The sequence below is a fragment of the Erpetoichthys calabaricus genome, chromosome 1, assembly GCF_900747795.2.
Source record: "Erpetoichthys calabaricus chromosome 1, fErpCal1.3, whole genome shotgun sequence".
Classification (NCBI taxonomy): Eukaryota; Metazoa; Chordata; class Cladistia; order Polypteriformes; family Polypteridae; genus Erpetoichthys; species Erpetoichthys calabaricus.
Window position 1 is genome coordinate 62,981,143 of NC_041394.2, and position 27,293 is coordinate 63,008,435.

The 27,293-nt window shown below is 36.2% G+C and overlaps 1 protein-coding gene across 1 annotated transcript in view; it reads right to left on the minus strand.

Moving 5' to 3' along the window:
* The window catches only part of LOC114650912 (1-acyl-sn-glycerol-3-phosphate acyltransferase alpha-like), a 58,756-nt gene extending 33,992 nt beyond the window's left edge, over positions 1 to 24,764 (minus strand). Inside the window, exons 1-3 of the mRNA XM_028800842.2 lie at positions 24,179 to 24,764; positions 23,476 to 23,725; positions 688 to 889 (exon numbers count right to left, since the gene is read on the minus strand). Coding sequence (XP_028656675.1) covers positions 688 to 872 — 185 coding nt within the window. The 5' untranslated portion in view covers positions 873 to 889; positions 23,476 to 23,725; positions 24,179 to 24,764. The remainder of the gene's footprint in view (positions 1 to 687; positions 890 to 23,475; positions 23,726 to 24,178) is intronic.
* Between the last annotated feature and the right edge of the window lie 2,529 nt (positions 24,765 to 27,293).

Genomic DNA, 27,293 nt, shown 5'->3' on the forward strand with positions numbered 1-27,293 from the left:
TGTGGTGTGATAGTGTGCCCTATGATTAATGGATGTTTGGCGGCATTTCCATAAATCATATTTCAAAATCAAGTTGGCCAGGGCAGAGAGTATTCTATTAATTTATTAATTAATTAAACTGTTTCATTTAATTGTTTTTTGAAGGATTAGTGTAATATTTTATTCATCCAAGGTTTTGAAAAATCAACTTCATTGAAAAGGTGGACTTAATGTGAAATCTGGTGGAACTGTTTTAGGCTAATGGTAGTATTTATTTTTAATTTCTGCAGAATAGTTTGCTTTGTAGGAGCCTACTGTCAAAATTTGTAGAACATAAGAACATAACAAATTTGATAAACGAGAGGAGACCATTCAGTCCATCAAGACTGTTTGTCATACAGTATTATTATATTATGAAGTCATTTTAGATTTTATACACAGTGGCTGCTGTAGTGTAAGTCTGGCAAACTTAACCTCAATCTATCTACCACATACTAATTGTGAGAAACAACCAAGTTAACTAACATTAATTCCAAGCCAGAAGTAAAACATGACTGAAGAAGTAATATTAAACTACTTCCTATTGCACAATGACTATTGAATTACTTTAAACCAGCATTGAATGTATAGTCAAATGTTTTACTTTCTTTATATTCACAGTTTCTCTACCCTGAAAAACACATTCCCTCCCCCCACAGCTTGACTCACTTCATATTCTCCACATTGCGTCCTCGCACTGCGCAGATGGGGATAGCCAGCACAGCAAGTGTCAGGATCCAGCCATTGTAGAAGGCCATCTTGCAGAAATATTTAAAAGTGGCACTCCACTCATAGAGCAATGGGACCAGAATAAGGAGTAGAATGAGAAGGCCTTGACTCATTGAGATCTCCATTATGGCAAACAACAGAGCTGTAAGCAAATATATACTGGATGAGTTTCAATGAAAATATAAATCAGCCTCAGACATACATCTAATCCTTCTGAGGGATTTCTGTCTTTTGTAAATATTATACTTAAGTACTGCACTATACTTTTTCTATGAATACATTTTTTATGATCAAGTTTTATTAATTTTAGAAACCACATTTCTGGATTGTTTGGTCAGGGGTAAAAATAATTTAGACCACATAATTTAAAAAAGTTTAATATCTTCCTGCCATCATTTTTTAGGCAAAGAAGATCAGGACACTGATCATCTCAACACAGAATGTCTGATTGACATTAAAATAATATAATTGCACTTCCAGTAAAAAAAAACAATTAACTCTTGTACTTCACCAATGATAATTTAAGGTTTTACATATAAATCCAGACCAAAAAAATGGCTTTGTATTAAGCCGCTAGTTTATAATGACAAAATAAAAATATGCACATCACTGCAGAAACTGAATATTACACTAATTACCCAATTATGTAAATGGAGAAAGATTTTAATTTTGTCAAGTACAAATAAAATAATTAACAGCAGTGTTTCACATTATTTTGAACATTGCAGAGTTTAGCACATCATTCTGATTTGTGTCTAATGCCAGCATTTAAAAAGAATATGGACTTGCTGCATGAATACATTACTTATGAAACATTTTAATGCAACATTACATTATTAAAAATCTTTCTGAAAAGATATAACTGGCACAGTAATATTTATAACTGACTACTGCCATCTAGTGTTAAAAAATGTAATTTTTACTAAAGTTGTTATATTTTTCACTTGGCTACTATTGCAGTTTCTGAATGAATATATACCAGCGAAACTTGTGGACCTCCAGTACTCAAATAAAAGAGAATAAAAAACAATCGGATCAACACAAGGGCTTAAAATGGATAGGCGTCAGGGTTGTCTTCTTTGGAGTAAATAACTAAATCAGTTTGTGGTGGTGTTTGCCTGTTATGAGTTGTGAGAATAGCAACGACAGCATATGTTGCTGCAACATTATAACATCATTGGCCTTGTGTAAAATAAGTTTGAAAATACATTTTTACTTCTTAAGCCTGTGTGCTGTCTATCTGTGGTTTTGTTATTCTTCTCCTTGAACTTGTGTCATATTTTTAAATGCTTAGGTGGAAGCATTGCAAGTGTCAATGAAATCCATCCTGTAGTTTCCAAAGCAAATCAAGAGAGATGTCTTTATTTTCAGGCCATGAAAAACATTTGCTGAATTACATCATTGAAAAGGTATGTACATAGTAAGTTACTGAAACTGTCAGGCATCTGTGTGTGGTGCTTGCATTTTTGTGCATTGTTTCATCAGTCTCATTATCTAATCATCTTGTTTAACATCATTTTTGAAAATTATTGATTATGCCAAAGAAAATTACTATGACCGAGGGACTAAAGACAAGAAACATATAAGTTATTATGTGGGCTTTAGTGGTAAATAAAGTAATAAAATATACAAGTTTTTAAATTTAAATAAATTATTAAATCTTACCTCAGCAATAACGCAGATCATTGGGCTACTATGAAATCAACTTAAAAATAGCAAATAAAATTCTTTTGTTTAAAAAATGCAGGCCTTTCATAGAGCACAAAACAACAGTATGGCACTTATGATGTAATATTAAGAAAATTGCATAGGGTTTGATGTTAGCTCCAATCAGAAAAACATCTGAACTTTACCTTCCAGTAAACTTAATTTATACACTCCAGAAAACAAAATGTACCCCAGCTACAAAGAGGAGTTCTCATACAGCTTCTGCTCTCACCCCACCTCAGACATTTCAGCACTTCTCAGCTATTTAATTTTTATGTATAAGCAGTAGAAGAAGTCTGAAAGCAAGTACCACTATCTCTATATAATATAGCCCCATTTCTGCAATACACTTGACCACATATCATCTGTTAAATGCTGGATGGTTTTTAATGAATGGTCATGTATTTTATCTTGCTATTTTCAAGTGTACTTTTGTTTGCTTTATAAAAATCATCTTGTGATTGTCTGCTTTGTGATGGATACTATGTAAATCAAAAATTCAGTAGGTGATATCTAAAATATATGTAAAAAATGCTAGGCAAAAACTGGCCATCAATGCTAATCTTTTTTTTGGCTACCAAATTACAGCGGTAGGTGTTCTTCTTTTGAAGACCGGAAGAACCTAAACTAAACCCCCAAACTGTCAGTGATCAGGTCTTATTTTGAAAGTTTGTACGCCAATACAATGAAGTGTGTTCTTGTCAAACTATCTGAAAGCACTTATACAGTGTAGCCCCAATCTGCTTGTAAACTATGACAACATGCAGATGCTGCTTAAAGTAAGTATAGACTACAATGTAGTTTACCCACAATTTTTAACTGGATTATCAGTTTTCTGTTGGAGAACATCACAAATTAACTTTTAAAGGAACTGATAACTTTTACTCAATACACTTCTTCAATGCATTGATGTCAAATATTTACACTAAATATATGCAAGAACAGCATTAACTTGAGAAAGTAGACATTGTGAGCATATGGTTTTGGAAATTGCCTTATGAGTGAAGGAGCAGTGGCAATCCTCAGCACAGTGCCAAAATCTTATGTTTGAACCCCCGCTGAGCAACTGCCTATATGATGTTTGCATATTCCCACTGTTTATGCAAGTTTTCCTTTAGACAGGTTTATTGGCAAATTTGCACCATGTTGAGTGCAAGCAGGTATGTGCATGAGTGCTCTGGGTGATGGACTGGCAACCTGTCCAGTACTGGTTCATGCCCTTGCACCCAATAATGCCAGAATAAGCTTAGGCTACTGATCAGGTTTGAAACATTTACAAGAAAAAAATGGTCACAATCTTTGTGAAATCACAGTGAATCTGGTAAGTGTTAGTGCCAATTACAATTCATTACTTATATATTCCTTCCAGCAATAAAAACACAGGATTCAAATCAACCTATACAGGTTGTGGAAAAGTTTTCAGTGTTCCACATTTAACTGGATTAACTTTTCCTATGTAAACTGGAAAGAGTGCAATTGTATTAACTTCCCAACATACATTGCTGTACTACCAAGTTCCACCATCTTTATTAACCTACTATACTACATTCTGCAATTGTTATCTGAACAGTACCAATCTCTTTCCTTTATTCTTCTCTACTACTGTTTTCTATTCATTTTTTCCCCACATCTTGTTGCTTACGACAGTCCTTCATTTTAACTGCATTACAGAAATGTGGTGAACTTCTTGGTATCCACTTTAAAGAATGTCCAGAATTCACATGCCTGTAACAATGTCACAACCAAATTCAAAATATTGGTTGTTTTGGTGTTGATATTTTTACTTTTCAGATTATGGTGAGGATTTTAGATACTCTTCTGGCTTTTCCAATTCATCTGATTCACAGTCATCCTATTTAGCTGTCAAGCTGCCCAAACTGATACTCTACACTAGAGTTTTGCATGAGTGCTGAAAATCTAACATAAACTCACTTGTACTTGCTGCAGTTCAACCAAAGCTCACCAGTGCCCATGGCAGTCAGTACACAGACACCCATGCACACTGCAATCTAGTCAATCATTATTTCACACTACACCCATGCAAAAGAATGTCCTGTCAGTGTAAAACTGTTTTCAGTTACTTAATAATAAACAAATTAACAGTTCTCAGTAACTACAGGTGGTTTGGTCCAAATATGTTTTATTTAAAACAGCTTCAGAGTCATGTGTTCAGATCCCAGCTCAGACACTGACTGTATGGAGTTCACATGGGCTTCTTCCCTCATCCTAACAATGTACATGCTAGGATTAATTAGGGGCACTAAAAAGGCCTCTAGTGAACAAATGTGTGTCCTGTAAGCTGGTAACCCAGATAAAGTTGCTTCTTGTGTGGTACCCAATACCTTACTATTAGGTAATACCTCCTGCATAAGAAAACAGAACAAAAAATATAAAAATACTGTCACATTCTTTCAAAAACTGCCCATTCCTAGTTCATCCTATAAGTATTCTGATACAGCATTCTACACAGCTCGTACAATACTGTGGTCATTCAAAAATATACATATTGCTTACTTGATTTTTTTTTTTTGCACAATACTGTTACTTAATTTGCTATTAATTCAATAAGACTATTGAACAAATAAAGATGTTTCCCTACTTCTGAGTAAGGGTTCTTTTATTAATAAAACTACTAAAGGAAAAAAATAATGCTATTACTGTATTATTTCTCTTCACAAGAGTCTATAGTAGCAATATGCTGGATATAGTCTCATCCTAGGATGCTAGTTCAATAAAGGATTTTATGACACACAGAGCATTTCATGTGAAGAGTCAAGTGAAGATTACAATATGTATGCTTTTGAATTGTGGTCAGAAACTTTAGTTTGTGGGCGGCACGGTGGCGTAGTGGTAGCACTGCTGCCTCGCAGTTAGGAGACCTGGGTTCGCTTCACGAAAAACTACATTGGAAACACTTTTTGTCGGAAAAATGGGCTTTAACGCAAATAAATGTGTCACATTTTCATCACGTGCAATCAAAACGAGAATGGCGGAGCGGTTTGCATGGTCTGATGAAGAGAGTTTTTTTTTGATTAAACGTCGTTATTTTGTATTAATTCAAATTTCAGTTTTAATTAAAAACCTTAAGGGAAGCAGGTTACAGTACTAATTCAGTTGTTATCGCACTGAGAAGGGATGTTGAAAGGTAGGCTCACCTGTACAGATCCGATGCTGCAAACACAGCTGCATCATGGGCACTTCCAGGAGTGCCAACGCAAATGTCTCGTATCATGCACCTGTCATCAACAAGGGCCTGGAGAACAATAGATGGCCACCCTTTGCGATTAATGTAATCGCGGTAGCCTTCCGTCGGGGGAAGAATAGGCACATGTGTGCCATCCAGCGCACCGTAAATCTGTGGCACAAGATGCACCAAGGAATTGCGGTATGCAATTTCATTGGCCTCCGCTACAGTCGGAAGTCTGATATAACGCCGCATTAATTTTTCTTTAATAGCGGTGCACACAGCATATACACATCGATGGACGGTAGTTTTACTAACCCTGAAAGTTTCTCCAACTACTCTATACTCAGCGCAGGTTGCCAGCTTGTAAAGGGCGATGGCAATCCGCTTTTGGGTTGGAACCGGAGGTCGGTGGCAACCTGTGATGGGCGCAACATCAGGACTGATGAATCCACACAACATCTCAAACATCAGGCTGTGTCATTCTAAAATGTTGCGGCCAGAGATTTTCTGTGAAGTGTTTCTCCACCACCTCCTCCAAGAAGGTCTTATTCCGTCGTCTCTCCCATACCCGTGGGTTTCGTCGCACTGGGATACTTTCTTCGAGCTCTAGGGCTATCAGACAAGCAACTGCTTCATTCTGCTGTCGTCTTCGGATATTATGTACAATTCCAATTATTTGTGAAACTGAAATAACAGTAAGCTGGCAAATTTCAAAAAACTGTCTGAATAATCTCTCCATTTCTTTGTTTAGTGGAGGGGGTGTAACGTGGAAAACAAAAGGTAGATAATTTGCGACATACACAAAATTATGTATGGAAACGGCTCAAGGGCAGATTTTTTTCGCGATACAACAAAACTTATGCGACAGTTCGTTTTGGGGGGGATGACGTCATCACGCACACCATTTTATTGATAAAAAGCCAGTTGGATGGAAACAGGCTGGAGACAGCAAATTTCGCATATTTTTTTTACGTATATTCTGTTTGTCGAAAACAAAACGTCGCAAAAAACTGGATGGAAACTTAGCTAATGTGATGTAGACTGAATCATTTTACTACGAAGGCTTGATTTTTGCAAATCCACATAGAGGGCACAGCAATCGCTTACTCCTAGAATTCACCTCCTCAAAGATGGCCATATCTGCAGTGAAACAAGGAGTCCTGTCAAAAACAAATAATATTACTGGGCCATGATCTGAGTTCCAAAGATTGATATTAGTTCAGGTGTAGAAAAAATATTTAGTTTGTACATGAGAAATATTCACAATATACTTTTTAAAGTCATTGCGACTGCCTGTAAGACAATTCTTTCACTCTTGCACTCACACCCATATCTGTGGAATACTCTAGCCATACATATGTTGAATATTACTTTTACTTTAGGCTCGTCCCTGTTAATATGAAAGTTTCTTTCTGCTACCAGATCTGCATTGTCTACAAATGTCAGCTCCTCTCCTAAATACTTATTGCTTCTGACGTCCGGTTAATTGCACCATCATACTGTCATGCTCTTTCACCTACATTTTTTCCATGATTGTCTTCAGAATTGCTATAAAAAAATTGAGGACATTAGATATTCTTGCCTGTCACAAGTTGTAGCTCTAGAGTCTCAAAGTCCTTCATACTTTATACATAGTTTCTGCTTGAAGTGTATTCTATTTAGAATACTTCTACAATTCCAAAGGGATACATTTTTTTATGTTCTTGTCCCATTCATGTTTACTAAGGGGATGTAGTTCAACACAATGGTAATGGACTGAGCCACAGCACTATATAAAATACAGTTATACCAACTGTAAACTGTTTGGATTAAGTGCAATTCAATGCACAAAAAAAGTAGCAATCAATATACCAATATACTAACCAACATAAAAAGATTAAATACTACATACACCAGTATTACAACATAAAAAAATTTGATATTTACCTTACAAGAAACCCAATTTTGGAGACTGTATGCACATGCAAACCACATAAACCATGCAATGATTACAGATTCTTTAAGTGCAAATAATGGAACTATCAAATTTTCATTGCTGCACTGTATAAATTAAGAAATATTCAACCATACAGTATTATGAAGCACATTTTGTGGTTATAAAAGGTGTGAACAGTCAAATATCTACATTACAATAAGCAAAATACAGAAAATTAGATCTGTCTTCTTATTATTTGGAAATCGCATCCTTTGTAAAGTTTTGAAATAATTTATTTACTCTCGGACTAAAAGACCACAACAATATTGATTTAAACAATGCAAAATAAAGACTGCACACATGTGCTAAAAGCATCCCACTTAAAAACTAGGTCACTATTTCCACTGCCACCACCATCCCCCATCTTCTTTAAATATAATCATCCATATATTTCTAGATGCAATTTATTCCAGAACAGTGCTGAAAACAGATGTCTACACCTTTACAAGGCAAACTAACGCACAGCATCCAGTTATAAACAACACTAATAAATACAGTACAACAAACACAACTTTACATGCATCTTCCCCAGGCACTCTGACTTCCCAAAGTTGAGAATGTTATTCAAAATCCATGAGGGCCATTATTCAAAACCAGATCTACAGAGATGTGCAGTTGCTACAAAAACAATTACAAAGAGTATGGCATCCTCAATTCAGTCATGTTTGATAATTTTTCTATGTTCATCTTCTCATTATCTATACACTGTATAAAAAATTTTAATGCTTACTTGTCTGTCACGCAAAAACTCATGTACCCCGGGCCTTTGAAGCATGATCTTGATCCCAATCGTCAGCCTATGCCGTGACATGTTTAACGCAGTCCATGACTTGGGTCACTGGGGGGTGACAGGACCAAAATCGGGCTTTAAGTCCCTCTCACAGCTGGCACAGATGCAGGAGGGTGCCTGACCTAACAAAATTTGCATGGTTGAACACCCAGCTGTGCTACGTCACACACAGCTCAGACAACAAGTACAGCCAACTCATCACACTGCTGGTCTGCCATGAACATGACCCATGAATTCAATGTGCGGTCTACAGTGGCTGCAAATCTTTTAACACAACATACACACCCCCATGCAACATTCACAGGCAAGGCCACAGGCGCACAACACTGCAGGTCTAACATGAAAATATCTTCACCAACGAAAGACCCTTAAAATTATCTTGGCAGAGTGACCATGAGTGCCTAATTTTGTGAGAGGTGCATTCACAATTTGCTGTGACAAAATGTTCAAGCCATAACCTGCATGTGTCTGACAGGCAGGCTACTCCTTTTTACGCGCACATGAGTTCGACATTTCTAAACTTTAACAAAGACCTTACCACCTTCAACTTACAACCAAGATGAAGGTGCCCTAACACAGTGTGACCCGAGTTTGTGTATCTACTGAAGGGCATATCCACATACACTCCCTATGACCACACTACACCACATGTAACTATGTTTTCCAATTCCATTTATTTGATGAAAAGATGTATACATACTCAATATTCACAGCTCCTTACTTTTTCACATCCATGGGAGCCTCTATTATATCCCCCTGTTGTCTATGTGTTCAAAATTCATATTTAAGTCTATTATTATATTGGTGGACTTCACTCCTTTTAATTCCCCTTTATTGGAGGACCTGAGGTCCACATATTGCACAAGAGCATAAAAATAAAGTTTAACTGAATTTTCTGAGCAAAATTATTTATATTCATATTTCAAACCCTGAACAGGATGACATTTTAAAAGATACATTTAGATTAAGGGGTTCCTCTACATGATGTGTTATGGTTTAAAGTCAGACTAAAGTGAGTGCATTTCTATGTACCAGACATAACTGTAAAACACTAACAAATTGTGCTGCGTTATATAACCACCAAGTTAATGCTATCACCTTAAGCAAAGATAATAAAGAGAACTCTTGTCTATGTGTCAGGTAAGAAATTTAATTTGAAAATTCAAAGCATTCATTATTTACCAATTTGTGAAAAACATACCATAATTCAGCTTAAAATTGTATACTGGACATACATTCTGTTTAAAGCACCTTGAAGCATGGGAAAAGTGCTATATAAATAAAATGTCTAATTATTATTATTATTATTAAAATTAACTAAAACATATCGGGGTTTGACCCTAATTGTGATCGATTCCATGTAGCTCTGGCCTAGCTAGATCACATGTTTTAAGAATGCTCTAAAGTGAAATCTTTCTGGATAAAAATGTTCATCATGCACTATTTGGTCTAATAAAAGACTTGAGAGAAAAATGTGACAGCCTGAAAATGATACTTTTGTAGGCTACAAATCATTTGGACAATATCCTTGGAAAGGAAAAATCCTACGCTATAAGAACCTAACAACTGCAGAATAACTTACATAACGTAAAATTAAATAAGGTTTGAGACTGGCAAGGATTGGTTTCTAATTAAGCAACTGGGTTGGAATGAAAACCTGCAGCCACTGCAGCCCTTCAGGACAGACATTGCCCAATACTGTAATAGTGTCAGATTTATGGTCACATCAAATTTCTCTACAGCTGCTTTTGGAGTTATTTCTGACTGGATTAGGCTCATGATTTCCTACAGTACATTGGTAGTACCTCACTAACCTAGCACAACTAGAAGAATCCTAGTCTAAAAGCTTCCACAATTCAATGAGAAAACAGTATTTTATATTCTCTAAAAAATCAGGTTCTCTTTATGAGAAACTGTTCAGAGCTTCTTCAGAATTTGGTATATTTGGGTTTCAATAGTGTTGTTTTAAAATACGTCTGCACAACTCATTGTCTTATTCAAATTGAGAATGTATAATTCAACAAGCCTATTTCTATTTTTATTGTTATTTAGCTCTCTGTTCTGGTTAAGAATGGAGTTTTTAGTGGCTTAAGGTTAACAAACTTTAGCTCACTGTGCAACATATGGGACTGATTATGTTCGATTGGGTGGAATTTTGTTGCTTTAAATTTACTTTCTCTTTACAGTCTTATGTGCATGACTATTGAATTTTAAAACACTTTTCTTGAGGAAATGTTTTGGGTTAAAAACTATTTTCTACTGTAAATATCTTATTGTTAGTGAGTATGTATACAAAATGAGTATTTTCTGTAAAATCTCATGTGGCCCCAATATGAAATTCCCTCATTATCAATAACTTAAAGTCAACTAATAATGTTAAAACCAACATAAAATAGGCCCCACCACGAAAATCCCTCATTATCGGTATTTAAAGTCGTCCCTGATCCTACCTGCAGTACACAAAGCAATATAAAATACAGTTGAAATAAAAGAGCACTCTTTACCCTCACTATCTAGTGTCTTATCATATCACTGAGGTGTTCCAAAATAGAAAACAAAAACATTACAGTGTACATACTATATAGCTAACCTATTTTAAAAATATTGATGAGTAAATAGAACATGTTTAAAAAGCACAAATTAAAATGTCTTATCAGTGAGTTTTCAAGGCACATAGAAGGTGATTTACTAGTGTTTACACTAACACCACATGCTGCTGTATCAGACAATCCGGATGTATAGTAGATTGTAAAAGTAACATGTTGATCTATATCCTAAGTGTTTATATGCCACTGTTGTTGGATCAGAAACAAACATCCTGCTTATTATTACTGATTCATTTCACAAAGAATATTTTTGTACTATTTATACAATAGTCCAATTTACAATAGATCTTGAAATAATAAAACCCTGATTCCAAAAAAGTTGGGACACTGTGTACAATGTAAATAAAAATGGAATGCAATTACTTGCAAATCTAATAAACCCATATTTTATTCACAATAGATCATAGAAAACATATTAAATGTTTAAATTGAGAAAATGTACCATTTTAAGAAAAGAATAAGGTAATTTTGAATTTGATGGCAGCAACACGTCTCAAAATAGTTGGGACAGGGCCATGTTTACCACTGTGTAGCATCCCCTCTTCTTTTAACAACAGTGTGTAAACGTTTGGGAACTGAGGAGACATGTTCCTGGACTTCTGGAAGAGTAATATTGTCCTATTCTTGTCTGATATAGGATTCTAGCTGCTCAACATCTTCATCATATTTTTCATTTCATAATGCACCAAATATTTTCAATTGGTGAAATGTCTAGATTGCAGGCAGGCCAGTTCAGCACCCTGACTCTTCTACTATGAAGCCATGCTGTTGCAATAGATAACAGTATGCAGTTTAGCATTGTCTTGCTGAAATATGCAAGGCCTTCCCTGAAAAAGATGTTGTCTGGATGGGAACATATGTTGGTCTAAAACCTGTATATACCTTTCAGCATTGATGGTGCATTTCCAGATGTACAAGTTGCCAATTCCATACACACTAATGCAACCTCATACCATAAGAGATGCAGGCTTTTGAACTGAGCACTGATAACATACCTGATGGTCCCTTTTCTCTTTAGTCCAGAGGATGCAGTGTTCATGTATTCCAGAAAGAATTTAAAATTTCGATTTGTCTGACCACAGAACAGTTTTCCACTTTGCCTCAGTCCATTTTATATGAGCTTCGGCCAAGAGAAGACAGCAGTGTTTCTGGATCTTGTTCACATTTGGCTTCTTCTTTGTATGATAGAGCTTTAATCTGCATTTGTGGATGGTACCGTGAACCGTGTTCACAAATGAAGACTTCTGGAATTGTTCCTGAGCCTATGCAGTGATTTGCATGACAGAATCATGCCTGTTTTTGGTCCGGGGTGGGGGTTGATTTGTTTTGAACCTTTTTTTTTTTTTTTTTTTTGTCTTTTTGTAAAAATCGAGTTATGTGTATAGAGTTTTATTTGATTTTAATAAATTTTAACAAAAGATTGATTTTCAATAAAATTTAAAAAAAAAAAAAAGATTCATGCCTGTTTTTAATGCAGTGACACCTGAGGGTCCGAAGATCACAGGCATTTAATATTGATTTTTGGGCTTGCCTCTTGCACGCAAAGATTTCTCCAGATTCTCTGAATCTTTTGATGGTATTATGTACTGTTGACGATGAGATATTAAAAAAATTTACATTGAGAAACATTATTCTAAAATTGTTCCACAAATTTTAGACTCAGTTTTTTGCAGAGTGGTAAACCTCTGCCTATTTTTACTTCTGAGAGACACTGCCTCTCTAAGATGATGTTTTTATACCTAAGCATGTTACTGACCTGTTGTCAATTAACCTAATTAGTTGCAAAATATTCCTCAAGTTGCTTCTTTTTAGCACCACTTAATTTTCCAAGCTTTTGTTACCTACGTCCCAACTTTTTTGAGACGTGTTGTTGTCATCAAATTCAAAATGAGCTAATACTTTTCATGAAATATTGACGTGTCTCACTTTCAACATTTGATATGTTTTATATGTTCTATTGTGAATAAAATATGCATTTATGAGATTTGTAAATCACTGTATTCTATTTTTATTTATATTTTACCCAGCGTCTCAACTTTTTTGGAATTGGCGTTGTAATAGTAAAGACTGCAGAACTGAAGTAAACCCAATCAGTTTTATCGTTTTAGCTACAGTATGTACTCAAAAGGCACTTTTTCCATATTTCACACAGTATATGGAGGAAGTACTATTTTAATGTAAAAATAAAAAAAAACATCTTTTTATGTCCCTAGAACATGTGCTAATCATTTCTGGAAAAATGTGTGTCCGAGCATCTGTTGTAATGATTTTGTAAACATGACTGTGTAACTGAAGAAAAAACTGACTGATTCTTAAGAAATTTTATTGACATGTTGTACTTGTTCATCTCAAGATTTGATTAGGCTTTAGGTGAATTTCAACTACTTCTTCGAGCTTTTAAAGTTTAAGAATTTTGCAGCTAATGCCAACAACAGTAATACTACTGCTCAGAAGTTCAATAAATGCACTATATACATTTAGGACTCTGAAAGAAAGGGATTTCAGTTTATGGTTGTCAGGGAAAAACTGCATGCACCATGACCAATTATTCATATAGAACTGTGTTCGCTGGCAGTGTTAACAGCTGTAGCAAGTAAAACACAAGGCAAATTTCAGACGAAGTGGCTATTTGGGTTGCCTACACTGGCCATGAAATGAGCTGTTCCAATTGTTACTACCAAACTAAAATGTATTTAGTACTTTGAAGCACAAGCTCTGTCATTATGGCAGTAAGCAGGATGGGCAAAACAACATACGTTATTGCTAAATACAGATATGCAAATGCTAAATTTGTCTCATTTGTTTGGTTTTTGAAGACAAAAAAATACCCATTCATAAAATCCCCAAAATGTGTCAAACACAGTGAAAGTCCATATGTCATGTATTTGAAAGGTGCACTGAGTGTAATGCAGCCTACCAGTTAAACTGCTGGTCCAGTTAATATTCGACTTCTGAATTAGTATACAAGTTAAGAAATAAAGTTTTGATTAGTCATATAAGCTGCAGTGGGCTGGTGCCCTGCCCGGGGTTTGCTCCTGCCTTAAACCCGGTGTTGGCTGGGATTGGCTCCAGCAGACCCCCATGACCCTGTGTTAGGATATAGCGGGTTGGAGAATCACTGACTGACTGACTAGCCATATAAGATATTCTGAAAACACATCAACAACAGGTAATTTATAGGAGTTCTGCAATAATGGATTAATGTAAAGCTGCCAAGATTTATTTCACACAGGAAAATAAGCTTTGGACAACTGCAAATAAACAAACAAACAAACAAACAAACAAATAAATAAATAAATAAAATTTAAAAAAGTAGTAACAGATTTTGAAAATTAAAGTTCCAGGATTTTGTGAGAGCGGCACGGTGGCACAGTGGATAGCGCTGCTGCCTCACAGTTAGGAGACCTCGATTTGCTTCCCGGGTCCTCCCTGCGTGTAGTTTGCATGTTTCTGCCATGTCTGTGTGAGTTTCTTCCGGGTGCTCTGGTTTCCTCCCACAGTCCAAAGACATGCAGGTTAGGTGCATTGGCGATCCTAAATTGTCCCTAGTGTCTGCTAATGATGAAATAATGAATCTTACAACAGGAAATTGTACAAATCTAACAGAGGGACACTTTGAACACCAGATTTTAAAAGCACATTGTTACAAATACAGCTTTAAAGAGTTTGTTTAAATTCAAATATTCCTAAGTATCTTTAAATTCACTAAATCAACAGTACAGATATAATCATGTTTGAATTTCTATGTTTAGTAAGCAGTATTTTCACTGGCGAGAAAATAACAGTAATAGTAATTCTTTACATTTATATAGCACTTTTCTTACTACTCAAAGCACTCTCCATGCAGGAAGGACCCGGGAAGCGAACCCGGGTCTCCTAACTGCGAATAACAATAATAATAATAATAATAATAATAATAACTGTGGAATGTGTACATGGTATGATAAATTAGGTAATCCATGTTGACATTGTCCTTTATAAACCCTATGCTGAAATACCCTAAAGATCATAAAATTTCCCCCATCACACATTAAAATTCAAGCCCAGCATTGTAATTTGAGGATGTGGGTTCAAATCCTGCTACTGAGACTGTGTGACCATGAGCAGGTCCCTTCAATGTCTGTTCTCCACTTGAAAAACAATAGAAATGTAATCTGTTGTCATGTTGTCAAATGTCGTAAGTCACCTTGGATAAAGGTGTCAGTCAAATAAGTAAATGTATTAGTATTTACATATTCTATTTTGGCACAATATTGTTTAATTTAATAATAGAGGTACTTTTAATAAAAAGCGGTAGAATGGGATTTCTGTTTTTGCTGTGGTATTATAAGGTATTGAGTGTTGTGAAATTTCATTGGTATTGGTATTGAATACTAAAATCCTGGTATTGTGACATCCCTAGCCTCACCATTAGGAACAAATGTGTAATAAACAAGGGGTCACTTGTATACAGTCATATGAAAAAGTTTGGGAACCCCTTTCAGCCTGCATAATAATTTACTTTCAACAAAAAAGATAACAGTGGTATGTCTTTCATTTCCTAGGAACATCTGAGTACTGGGGTGTTTTCCGAACAAAGATTTTTAGTGAAGCAGTGTTTAGTTGTATGAAATTAAATCAAATGTGAAAAACTGGTTGTGCATAAATTTGGGTACCCTTGTAATTTTGCTGATTTGAAGGCATGTAACTGCTCAATACCTGGGAGTGCAGCTGGACGATAAATTGGACTGGACTGCCAATACTGATTCTCTGTGCAAGAAAGGACAGAGCCGCCTGTACTTCCTTAGAAGACTGGCATCCTTCAACATCTGCAGTAAGATGCTGCAGATGTTCTATCAGATGGTTGTGGCGAGTGCCCTCTTCTACGCAATGGTGTGCTGGGGAGGCAGCATTAAGAAGAAGGATGCCTCACGCCTGGACAAACTGGTGAGGAAGGCAGGCTCTATTGTTGGCATAGAGCTGGACGGTTTGACATCCGTAGCAGAGCAACGGGCACTCAGCAGGCTCCTATCAATTATGGAGAATCCACTACATCCATTAAACAGTGTCATCTCCAGACAGAGGAGCAGTTTCAGCGACAGACTGCTGTCACTGTCCTGCTCCACTGACAGACTGAGAAGATCATTCCTCCCCCAAACTATGCGACTCTTCAATTCCACCAGAGGGGGTAAACGTTGAACATTATTCAAGTTATTGTCTGTTTTTTACCTGCATTTTTTTTTTTTTTTTTTTTTTATTACTCTTTAATTTAAGATTTTTTGCTGCTGGAGTATGTGAATTTCCCCCTGGGATTAATAAAGTATCTATCTATCTACCAAATTGGTTGGATTAGCTCGTTAAGCCTTGAACTTCATAGACAAGTGTGTCCAATCATGAGAAAAGGTATTTAAGGTGGTCAATTGCAAGTTGTGCTTCCCTTTGACTCTTCTCTGAAGAGTGACAGCATGGGATCCTCAAAGCAACTCTCAAAAGATCTGAAAACAAAGATTGTTCAGTATCATGGTTTAGGGGAAGGCTACAAAAAGCTATCAGAGTTTTAAACTGTCGGCTTCAACTGCAAGGAATGTATTCAGGAAATTGAAGGCCACAGGCACAGTTGCTGTTAAACCCAGGCCTGGCAGGCCAAGGAAAATACAGGAGCGGCATAAGCGCAGGATTGTGAAAATGTTTTCAGACAACTCACAGATCACCTCCAAAGACCTGCAAGAACATCTTGCTCCAGATGGTGTATCTGTACATTGTTCTACAATTCAGCACAATTTGCACAAAGAACATCTGTATGGCAGGGTGATGAGAAAGAAGCCCTGTCTGCACTCACGCTACAAACAGAGTCACTTGTTGTATGCAAATGCTCATTTAGACAAGCCACATTCATTTTGGAACAAAGTGCTTTGGACTGATGAGATAAAAATTTAGTTATTTGGTCATAACAAAAAGCACTTTGCATGGCGGAAGAAGAACACCGCATTCCAAGAAAAACCTACCTACTATCAAATTTGGTAGGGGTTCCATCATGCTGTGGGGCTATGAGGCTAGTTCAGGGACCAAGGCCCTTGTTAAAGTCGCAGGTCGGATGAATTCAACCCAGTATCCCAGTATCAACAAATTCTTCAGGATAATGTTCAAGCATCAATCACAAATTTGAAGTTACGCAGTGGTTGGATATTCCAACAAGACAATGACCCAAAACACAGTTAGAAATCTACAAAGGCATTCATGCAGAGGGAGAAGTACAATGTTCTGGAATGGCCGTCACAGTCCCCTGACTTGAATATCAACGAAAATCTATGGGATGATTTGAAGCAAGCTGTCTATGCTCGGCAGCCATCAAATTTAACTGAACTGGAGAGATTTTGTATGGAAGAATGGTCAAAAATACCTCCATCCAGAATCCAGACACTCATCAAAGGCTATAGGAGGCGTCTACACGCTGTTATATTTGCAAAAGGAGGCTCAACTAAGTATTGATGTAATATCTCTGTTGGGGTGCCCAAATTTATGCACCTGTTTTGTTATGCATCTAATTTTGTTATGATGCATATTGCATATTTTCTGTTAATCCAATAAACTTAATGTCACTGCTGAAATACTACTGTTTCCATAAGGCATGTCATATATTAAAAGGAAGTTGCTACTTTGAAATCTCAGCCAATCCAATAAACTTAATGTCACTGCTGAAATACTACTGTTTCCATAAGGCATGTCATATATTAAAAGGAAGTTGCTATTTTGAAATCTCAGCCAATGATAAACAAAAATCCAAAGAATTAAGAGGGGTTCCCAAACTTTTTCATATGACTGTATATGTAGCTTATTTTCTAGAAAATTCTGATTAATGGGTGGCATTACCAACACAGTCAATGCAGTTGCCTTTGCCTCTTAGTGATGTGGCACTGATCAATAATCTAAATGGTACAATATAGGAAAAAATAAAAAGACTTTTTAAAAACAAAAAAGGAACACAATTTTTAATTGGATTATAATAAAATGCAAATAAATACCAAATTTCCACCTGGTGACAAATACAGTTCTATCTAGCTACCTGTATCTAAAGGAATACCGACAAAAAAAATGAATACAATTTTTTTATTTCATTCACCGAGCAAAGAAGAACTCTACATCACCTATTGATGCCTGAGGAACAAATGTAAAAATATATAAAAATACAGATTTATTGGAAACAGCACTGAAAGCTTAAAATGGCACCATATCCATATTTTTATTTTGAATTATGGGATTTAATAGAATGTAACTCAAAAGCATGCATTTTATGTTCTCTCATAATATAAGCAATTGCATTTGACCATTACTTTTATTTTTCAATTATAACATATACCGTAGTTACAAAAATGTAATACACAAAAATGAACTCTTTAATGGGGTAAACAAAATTCAACATTCATAACTGTTAATTAAGACAGCAATTCAATCTGAATTTACACTTTGGGTTCATTTTCTAACTTGCTATAACAAGTAGGAGATCAGAACACTTGTTTGCTTGGCATTACAGTATGTGTTCAGTTATTGAAAGGGGGTGAGGATTGCAGGAATGCATTAAATTTGAGGGTTGAGGGTCATGTTATTGCCTAATAGCAATGTCATATTTACTTCTCAAAACAAGTCACATAGACTTTTAGAAGGAAGGCATGTCAGTTATAAAGACTGTAGTCGCTAAAATCTTGCCTCTCCAAAGTTACTGGAGCAATCATGGTGTAAAACTAACTTCCAAGTTTTCACACTAATTCCAAGTCACATATCATGTTACTCAAGTACTGCAATGTTAGGGTTATTTTGGAAGCCAATCAATGTACAGCATACCAGAATAAGAATAGGATCAGCACATGAAAGTAAACAAACACACACCATAGAAAACTTGGTGGACGTATGCTCCCTTTGAAAATTCAACGCATTTGAATAAATTAATTTGCTCCAATACATAACACCTCAATGCCTTTACCCTCCTCCTTCCGCTTTTAAGAGTCAGTAATGAAGAACTACTGGGTGAAAGATCAATATTACTGACTAATTTCAATGGAAGGGGAAACATTGGTAAGAGTAAATATGTAGCCCATGTTTTTCAAGCTATAACAAAATAAATTGGAATCTCTGGTGTTAAAAAAAAAAGTGGAAAAAGGAAAACAACATATACAAAAAATAAGCAGCATGCATCTCCTAAAAACATATACAGTACATCTTTTCAGTACTCTTCACAAGAGATTGTCTAAATGTTGAGGATACAATTGGTACAATATGTATGTTTTAAGTGGATAAAACAAACATTTGATACTAATTCAAACCAAAGTGTAAAAAAGCTCTGTATTAAAGCTCTGGAGACAAGGAGCATGAATAAAAGTGCATTGTATCTTCCAAAATATAGCTTTGTTTAGAAGACTACTAATACAACTGAAATTGCAGATAACTACAGTACATGTCTTCCCACAAAAAGGGGAGACACATCTTTTGCTGCCCTCCTGCTGTTCTAAAACATTACATGCAAACAAAGTAGCTACTTCTGTAAATATGTGTACATTATCAAGACTTAGCTACTTTTCATATGCCCAAACAAGTACGCTAATGCATCCAATAAAAATAAAAACAAACCTGTTATTAAGTACATTTACAAATTAATCTGCCAGAGTTCACCAACAGTCTTACTGTTATTTCTTCTTTTTCCTAAACTGCTCAAGTAAAGTGATGGTGCTTATGATATATTCTGTAACATTTGCTTCCTACATGATTAAGAAAAAAATGTTACTTGTTGATCTTGATCTGGACATTTAAAGTGCTCACAACCACAGACTTAGGTAACAAATGCATTTCAGAATAGGCATTAGTTAATATGAGAATTATTCAATAATGCTAGATTAGCAAAGCAAAGTGCTTTGAGACACAGCTGCTCAGGGTTTGCCAATCCTGGAGCTGGCAATTCTTTTTATTGCAAATTATTTCTTAATCCTTGAATATATTCCTGAAATAAAGTAAAGAGTTGATAGACTAACATTTTTTTTAAATCCCATCCTTAATTTTCATTTAAGTCACTGATCAAGGATAACGTACAGTGCAATTGGTTACTCCAGATCCACTACACAAGCCTTCAGAAAGCATTTTTAGAGAAGACTACACAAAAACGACACATACACTGGCACAATTAGTACAACAGGCTGTCCCAGCAATTTAAATAAGATGCCTCCCTTCAGCTTCACATTTTAATTACACAATTTCCACTTCAAACAAAAACTCTCTAAAAGTGAGCACTTTAAGCATTTCTACACATTATTCCTAAACTTAATTTGACATAATATGAGGAGTTTGGAGTCAACACCTGTTCTGTCAATATTTGAGATGAACTAAAGAGGATGAACACTGAAAATTCAAGAGTTAAATAGGATGACATGTACATGATGGAGACAAGGCAAAGAGAGGAAGCATGCACAAAAAAAGCTGTGTACAGATCACAGTTTTTCTTAATGTTACTTAAAAACCAAAATCAAAATGAAAAAAAAAACAAAAATTAAAACTGTTTAGTTTATTAGGGGAAAAATGGTAGGTGGGCTTTCTGGATCTGATTAAATGTGCAGTTTCTCAAGTGTTAAAAAATTGGATGGTGAACAACATCAAACTTCATAACACTCTTTGTAAATCAATTTTTATTTCCCAATTCCTAATCATGAAACTCCTTTAGACATATTTATCTGACCATAGTTCAACCTTAAACCAAAAATTTCACTTAACTAAGCTGTATAATGCACTCTATACTCCAAGAAAAGAACTGCAATGTATTGTGAGGCAATTTCTTAGGAACAGCACATTCATTTAGTTCCCTTGTCAAATGAAGACTTGCGCAAAGAGGACACGCTACTACTCCCCAGCACCGAAGCGAATCAGTATGTCATATTAAAAATACCAAGCTAGCTATTGAAAGAATCTGCTTAGTACAAAGGGACACATGAGAGGGCAATTTGCTTTGCAAACTGCACACTGACTCCAGGGAGCTTTTCCAGCTAATATAGTAATAACTAAAAAAGAGATGGGCTGCAAAGGTTACTGTAATGAATGCCATATATATGCAGACGTTTACAGTTATAAAGCATTAAAATATACTGATAATAATATTTAAACATTTGTTTGTACAAGATTTCTGTTTTTCTAAGTATGTAAATGTCAGTGGTTTAATAATTCACACTTCAAAATTCTGCCAAATGATCTTTGAGACCTTATTTGAGCCATATTTTCACTAGAATTTACAAAATGCTACCTTTTTGTCCCCCAACTGAAACCCACAATCTATGACATACAGGCTTCTAAAAACAGAGTAACAGTTCAGGTGCTCATATAGATTAAGCATTACAAACAATGGAAAAATATGAATTTAAGGAAAGTTGTCCAAAGACATGCAATTAGGTTAAGTGGCGAGTCTAAACTGACCGAGTGTGGCCAGAGTTTGTCATGTAACTGAATACTAAAACATGCATGGCTACATGACTAATGGTCTTAGAATAGACTAAAAATGAATGAATACGTGCAGAATATCTCAATATGCTGGACAATTGTGATGTGGTTATTAAGTAACCATACAGCAAATAATCTTTTAATAAACTACAGCATTCCATTAAGTTTGACTCACAGAAGGTGAAACACAATTTACTGAACACATTTATAGTTTTCTGAAAAAAAAAAACAAAAAAAAACTTGCTCCTTTTGTTGTTACATACACTAATGAGCACACCAATGAACAACCTGCCAGAATGATACACAGTGAGATATAATATAGGTATTAATTGATTTGTAAAACAAGGTATAATTTATGGGCGGCATGGTGGCGCAGTGGGGAGATCTGGGGACCTGGGTTCGCTTCCCGGGTCCTCCCTGCGTGGAGTTTGCATGTTCTCCACGTGTCTGCGTGGGTTTCGTCCGGGCGCTCCGGTTTCCTCCCACAGTCCAAAGACAGGCAGGTTAGGTGGATTGGTGATTCTAAATTGGCCCTAGTGTGTGTTTGTGTGTGTCCTGCGGTGGGTTGGCACCCTGCCCGGGATTGGTTCCTGCCTTGTGCCCTGTGTTGGCTGGGATTGGCTCCAGCAGACCCCCGTGACCCTGTGTTCGGATTCAGCGGGTTGGAAAATGGATGGATGGATGGTATAATTTATTGATCCATTTCTGAATTTACTTAATCCAGTTTTATATGACAGGCTGAGGTATTTGGGCATTAGCAGTTGTGTCCCAACAACATAAAGTAAATACTTATTTGAAAAGTAAAATCAGTTTATACTTGTATTGGCTGTAATCCTGTAACACATCACAGAAATTTTTGCTGCAATACTCACCGCACTATATATTGCATTTTTTTTTATTTCTCTGGAATATGATCTATTTTTTTAATACCTGGATTGCCATTATAGATTATAATTGCAATTTTTTTGTATTTGTCCCCCAGGTTAACAGTGCTAACAAGATGTAAGAGCCATTAGCATTATATGTAAAAGTCTGCATTATTTTATAAATGTCTTAATTTTTTGTTAAATTCATTATTTGAAGGGTGTTTGGGAAATGCAAAAGTTTCATTCAAAAAATGTCCATTTAATCTCCATTGTTATGTCAATAAAATGAAGAGATCAAGTACATAAGGAGGCCAGTTTCCTGGTATAGTTAATAATTCTTCATATTTTCAGTCTCTTACATGTGTGTTTCTTTCTTACTTCAAACTCCTGGGATGTATTATGTATGCTATTGTAGAAAAAAAAAGAAGAATTTCTCAAGATGATTGTTCCATACTCATAGTTGCTTCCAAATAAATGACATACCTTTTTTTATTTAAAGCCATTGGGAAACACTGCAAATCTGGTTCCTGTTGGTTTAGTATTAAGTAAATAGGAAACCATACATTTTGCAAAACAGATTGCCTGCAACAAGACGCACACAAATACTAGTTCGTAGCCAAGGGGATGATGTACAAGGTGAGCAAGAGTACTCCCGGCGGGACGTTCCAGAACAATCTATCAGGTGCTGTCATGAGGCTTCCTGACCTACTGGCGGCCTTAGGTGGACCTGAGATATATAGTCACCCTTTAAAGCCCAATCGTGATCTATGCGCAAGTACACACGCAAAATAATAATAATGATGATTATATACACCACACTGAGATGAATGTATTTATTTCAGCTATACACGTGAAACGCTAAACGTTACTTAACCGTCCCAAGTGACGACACGGTGACTGAAATGAAATCCCGCACACGTGTGTAACGGAATAGCTGTGAACAAACGCCGCTGTTACACAACACGCGTCGCGACAAAATGCGGTCAAGGGCCGCTGGAGATATGGATGGAACTGCGAGCGTCCTGTGTACATAACGGAAACGGTATTCGAACTCTTCATCTTACACCTAGCCCTGTGTTCGAATGTCAAGTTTAAGGCCACACACATTTAGAAAACACAAACGAGCATCAATTGTCTGTATTACTCACCGTTTATCTTTCTGCGTGTCACTGCCACCGAGGGATCCCAGGTTTCTCGACCACCAGTAGTGCACTTCTGCAGGCGACGTGCGGATGCCGCTCCTCAGCACTCAAGTCCGCGGCTTTTATACTTGTCTTTAGCTAGCAGATATTTTGTAGCAAGACTATAAAGCACAATTCTGAACTGCTGAACGTGGAAGCTGACGTTCTTGTGCCTTCATTTGGCAGGCGACGTCGATTTAACGATTGTTCATCACCCCTAGACAAACAAGTAAAACACAGTACCAATTAGCCCATGGGAGTTTGTAGACCAGGCCCAAACTCTGACAGGCGACACCCGAATTACGGAGGGTGGGGGCGTGGAATTTATTTAAAAATACATAAATAAACGTAAAGTAATGAAGATTTGACCACGCGTGAAACTGGCTGCCAGACAAGGCGCCATCAGGAGTGGTAAGCGGCTAGCAAGATGGGAAGGAGGGGCTCTCGTTATTTCAAAACCCAAATGTAATTTACTCAATAAAAGCACATATACGATCCACAAAGGAGCACAAAAATATTTCTAATTCATGTAAAATATAAGTAAAAGATACAATCTCCCCGATGATAAGAAATGAGAAATACGTAAAGAACATTTAAAACGCACAAAACAGTAAAAAGGAGGCAAATCCTTCTACCAATAATAAATGAATAAAAAAAATAAAGCGTCTACCACCACAGTCTTAGAGAATCGTGTTTTTTGTTGAAGTTACATCACGTTATCTTCCGATTTGAACATAACGCTTTCTTCTAGTATCGCATGCCCTTAAAATACAATCCAATTTTGTGTCGTTTCTTCGGTTCTTGAGACTTCAAAGCAAACACACTGACGACGAGAATAGCAGAAAGCAAATAAGAGTTGCATCCTCGGTCCATGTAGCCGTTTTCCTCTTCATGTTGTTTTCTTCTGTTCGTTTTTTTCACCCAAGCTTCTCTTGTTGCTTGTCTGAAAGTATTCCGGGTTTATTTTATGAATGGTACAGTGGACTGGCGTTCCATCCAGTTTTTGTTCCTGCCTTGCATCCGATGCTCCTGAAATCGACTCAGTAATGATGAAGAGTTGTATATATTGATATTTTTTACCTTTGCTGAGTTACATCAAATTATTATTTATCCAGTTATAGTTATACACAATGTTCATTTTAACAGTATTTATTTTAATTTAATTTGATGTTTTTTGCGAACGGGAAAACCGTCTGTTACCAGTGCAAACTATCCAATTGTAATCCCGTTGTCTGTATTTAACATCAGCAGCACTGCCCACACGCCTCCGCAAGTGTGTATCCAGACTCTATTGCCGTTGCCTGACCCGCCGTAATCATGGTAATATAAGCGAATGTCTCACTTATTGTATTATCAACATGCTTTTTAAAAGGAAAAAAAATCAAAACGCCAAGCAGTATACAGTACTAGCAAAATGGCATCAAGAAGAATGACAACGTTATCAATGACTTGCTGAAAGAAAAGAAAAGAAAATATGTTTATGGCATATTGTTTACGAAGCCATTTTCTTTATTTCAAAGAGGCGTAAATCTTGCCACACTATCCAAGGTAGGTTCCAGCATTTCATATGGTGCTGCCGAAAGAGTTTCCGAATGACCCATTGGATAACCGGGTCAGAAAATGGATGGTTAAATGGAATGGATAACCGACTGAAGTTCAGGTCTAGTCAAGGTAAATGGCAATTGTTAGGCTCATTGCAAAAGATTTGTTTAAATACAATTATCGTTTATGTGATGGTAGTTAAACAGAGAAAATAAATGAAGCAGCTTCCTTGGTTTAAAATCAAGTAATTTAGTAACTAAGTCAGAAGTGATTGAACGAACATCTTACTTAACATTATAACCTATAGAGGTTTTGCACTTCTATGTGTGGTGCTTTGTTTCTGTCCACCTTAATAATCGTTTTCAGCCCTAAATGTGTCACTGGAATGTATTATGAAAATTAAAGAAAAAAACTTAAAAGTTATGTCTCTTTTTAATATTCTTATGAGCAAGATACTGTATGTCTAGACAAAAAGGGGTTTGTCCTCAAACTGACATCCTGAGTCTGTGCACGTTTCTTACTGTACATTTCTTGAAGTCTTTTCATAGACTTAATACTGTATACTACTGGAGCGAATATAAGATAACAATAAATAAATACAAATAAATAAACCCATCAACTTTTGTTGCTTATTCTGTTCATTTGGCGTGCAAATCTTCAGTTGTTGAAAGGTGATCGCCCCCCTGGTGAATATATTAAAGTCGTCAATTTAGGTACTCCTGCGTAAGAATTGAAAGGTTTGCAAAATAAAAAAAGAGTCCGAAGAGGGCTGGATGCAGATTAAGACTTGCCTTTTTTGCCTGTTTTAGATCTCTCCTGCAAATCAGTTTTGGTTGTCCCAATGAGACTTAAGTTGTTAGCACTTGGAAAGAAGGGCGTTGAAGTTTGGAAATTGTTATAAACGAGCCAAGGCTTCATTGAGCTGCAGTCAGAGTCACACTGTCCAAAGCAAGAACGTTTTAGGCAGCAGTCAGTCTTCCTAGAGTTGGACATTTCTCGCTGCCCCGCGACTCTGCCCTGGATAAGCGGTTTAAGATAACGGAAGGATTGATCTAGTGATCTTAATGTGGTATCTGCGTCTAAAGCATATTATGATACCAACGCCTAACGAGGAGACATTCCACCGAAGGTCACGTTCATGCGCATCCCCAGACTCACATATGGACTAGTCTGGAGTATTGAGTATGGAAGGAAGGACCATTCTGTGAACATACAAGTGTTCAGAACGTGTCCAAACGTGATTTTTACAAATTCTTAATCCTCGAGGAAACAATTCACATCTTATGTTTTCTGGCAAATAACTATTTCTACAGTATTTAGTTTCACGCTTATTGAAATCACGATCGTGTGTACGGTGCTAATGTTATTCCGCTTGTCTTCATTATTTCAGCAGTCATGCGCAAAGTCCTACTGCTATGGAAGAAGTGAATTAGAAGTCCTGTGGGGGTAAAACAGCTTTACAAAAACTAACGTGAGGAGGCACCAACATGAAAGATGAAATTAAACGCAATAACTACTGCGAAGTTTTGTGTTTAAGACGCATCTAGTGCATAAATAAAGTTTAACACTAAATATATGAGGTATTTAAGTTCTATTATATTAATGGTGCGGTCTTAATAATATAAAAGAACATATCCGTTCTAAACACACATATTACAGTTTAGAATCATCACTGTGTTTTTATTCTGTAGAGATTCTCATCCGTTCTGCAAAACATAAACCAATTACTGTAGTCTGTAGATATATTATATTTATAGAAGCAACTGTTATAATATATTAACACTACATTTATAGATGGTTTTTAAAGCTACATATGCTATCTGATTGTGAATTTTGATGCAAATTAAGTATGTTTCCCCTTGTGAATTTTTAATACGTGGCATGAAAGTGAAAGAAATACGGAGGTGAATTAACAGTAATAAAATGAAATATAACTTTAAAAGCATCTATTTGTCTAGAAGGCATCTCCGATATGTTTTAACTGCTCACGGTTTAGCCAGTACTGAGTTAACTTTCTATTATGGTCCCGCCTTCCTTCATAACCAATGATAATACAATGCTTGGATGAATAATAGAAAGTGTCCAATCACATTTCGTAGCCGTCTGAGCTTAGCCTCGTCATATGGTTTCAATAAAACTGCCACAAGTGCGAAAGTAACGGCCTATTTTGGGCTACTATCCAGTCGAAAATACGTATAATATTAAATGACATGTTTTTAACCAACCAGATCAATACATTTTCA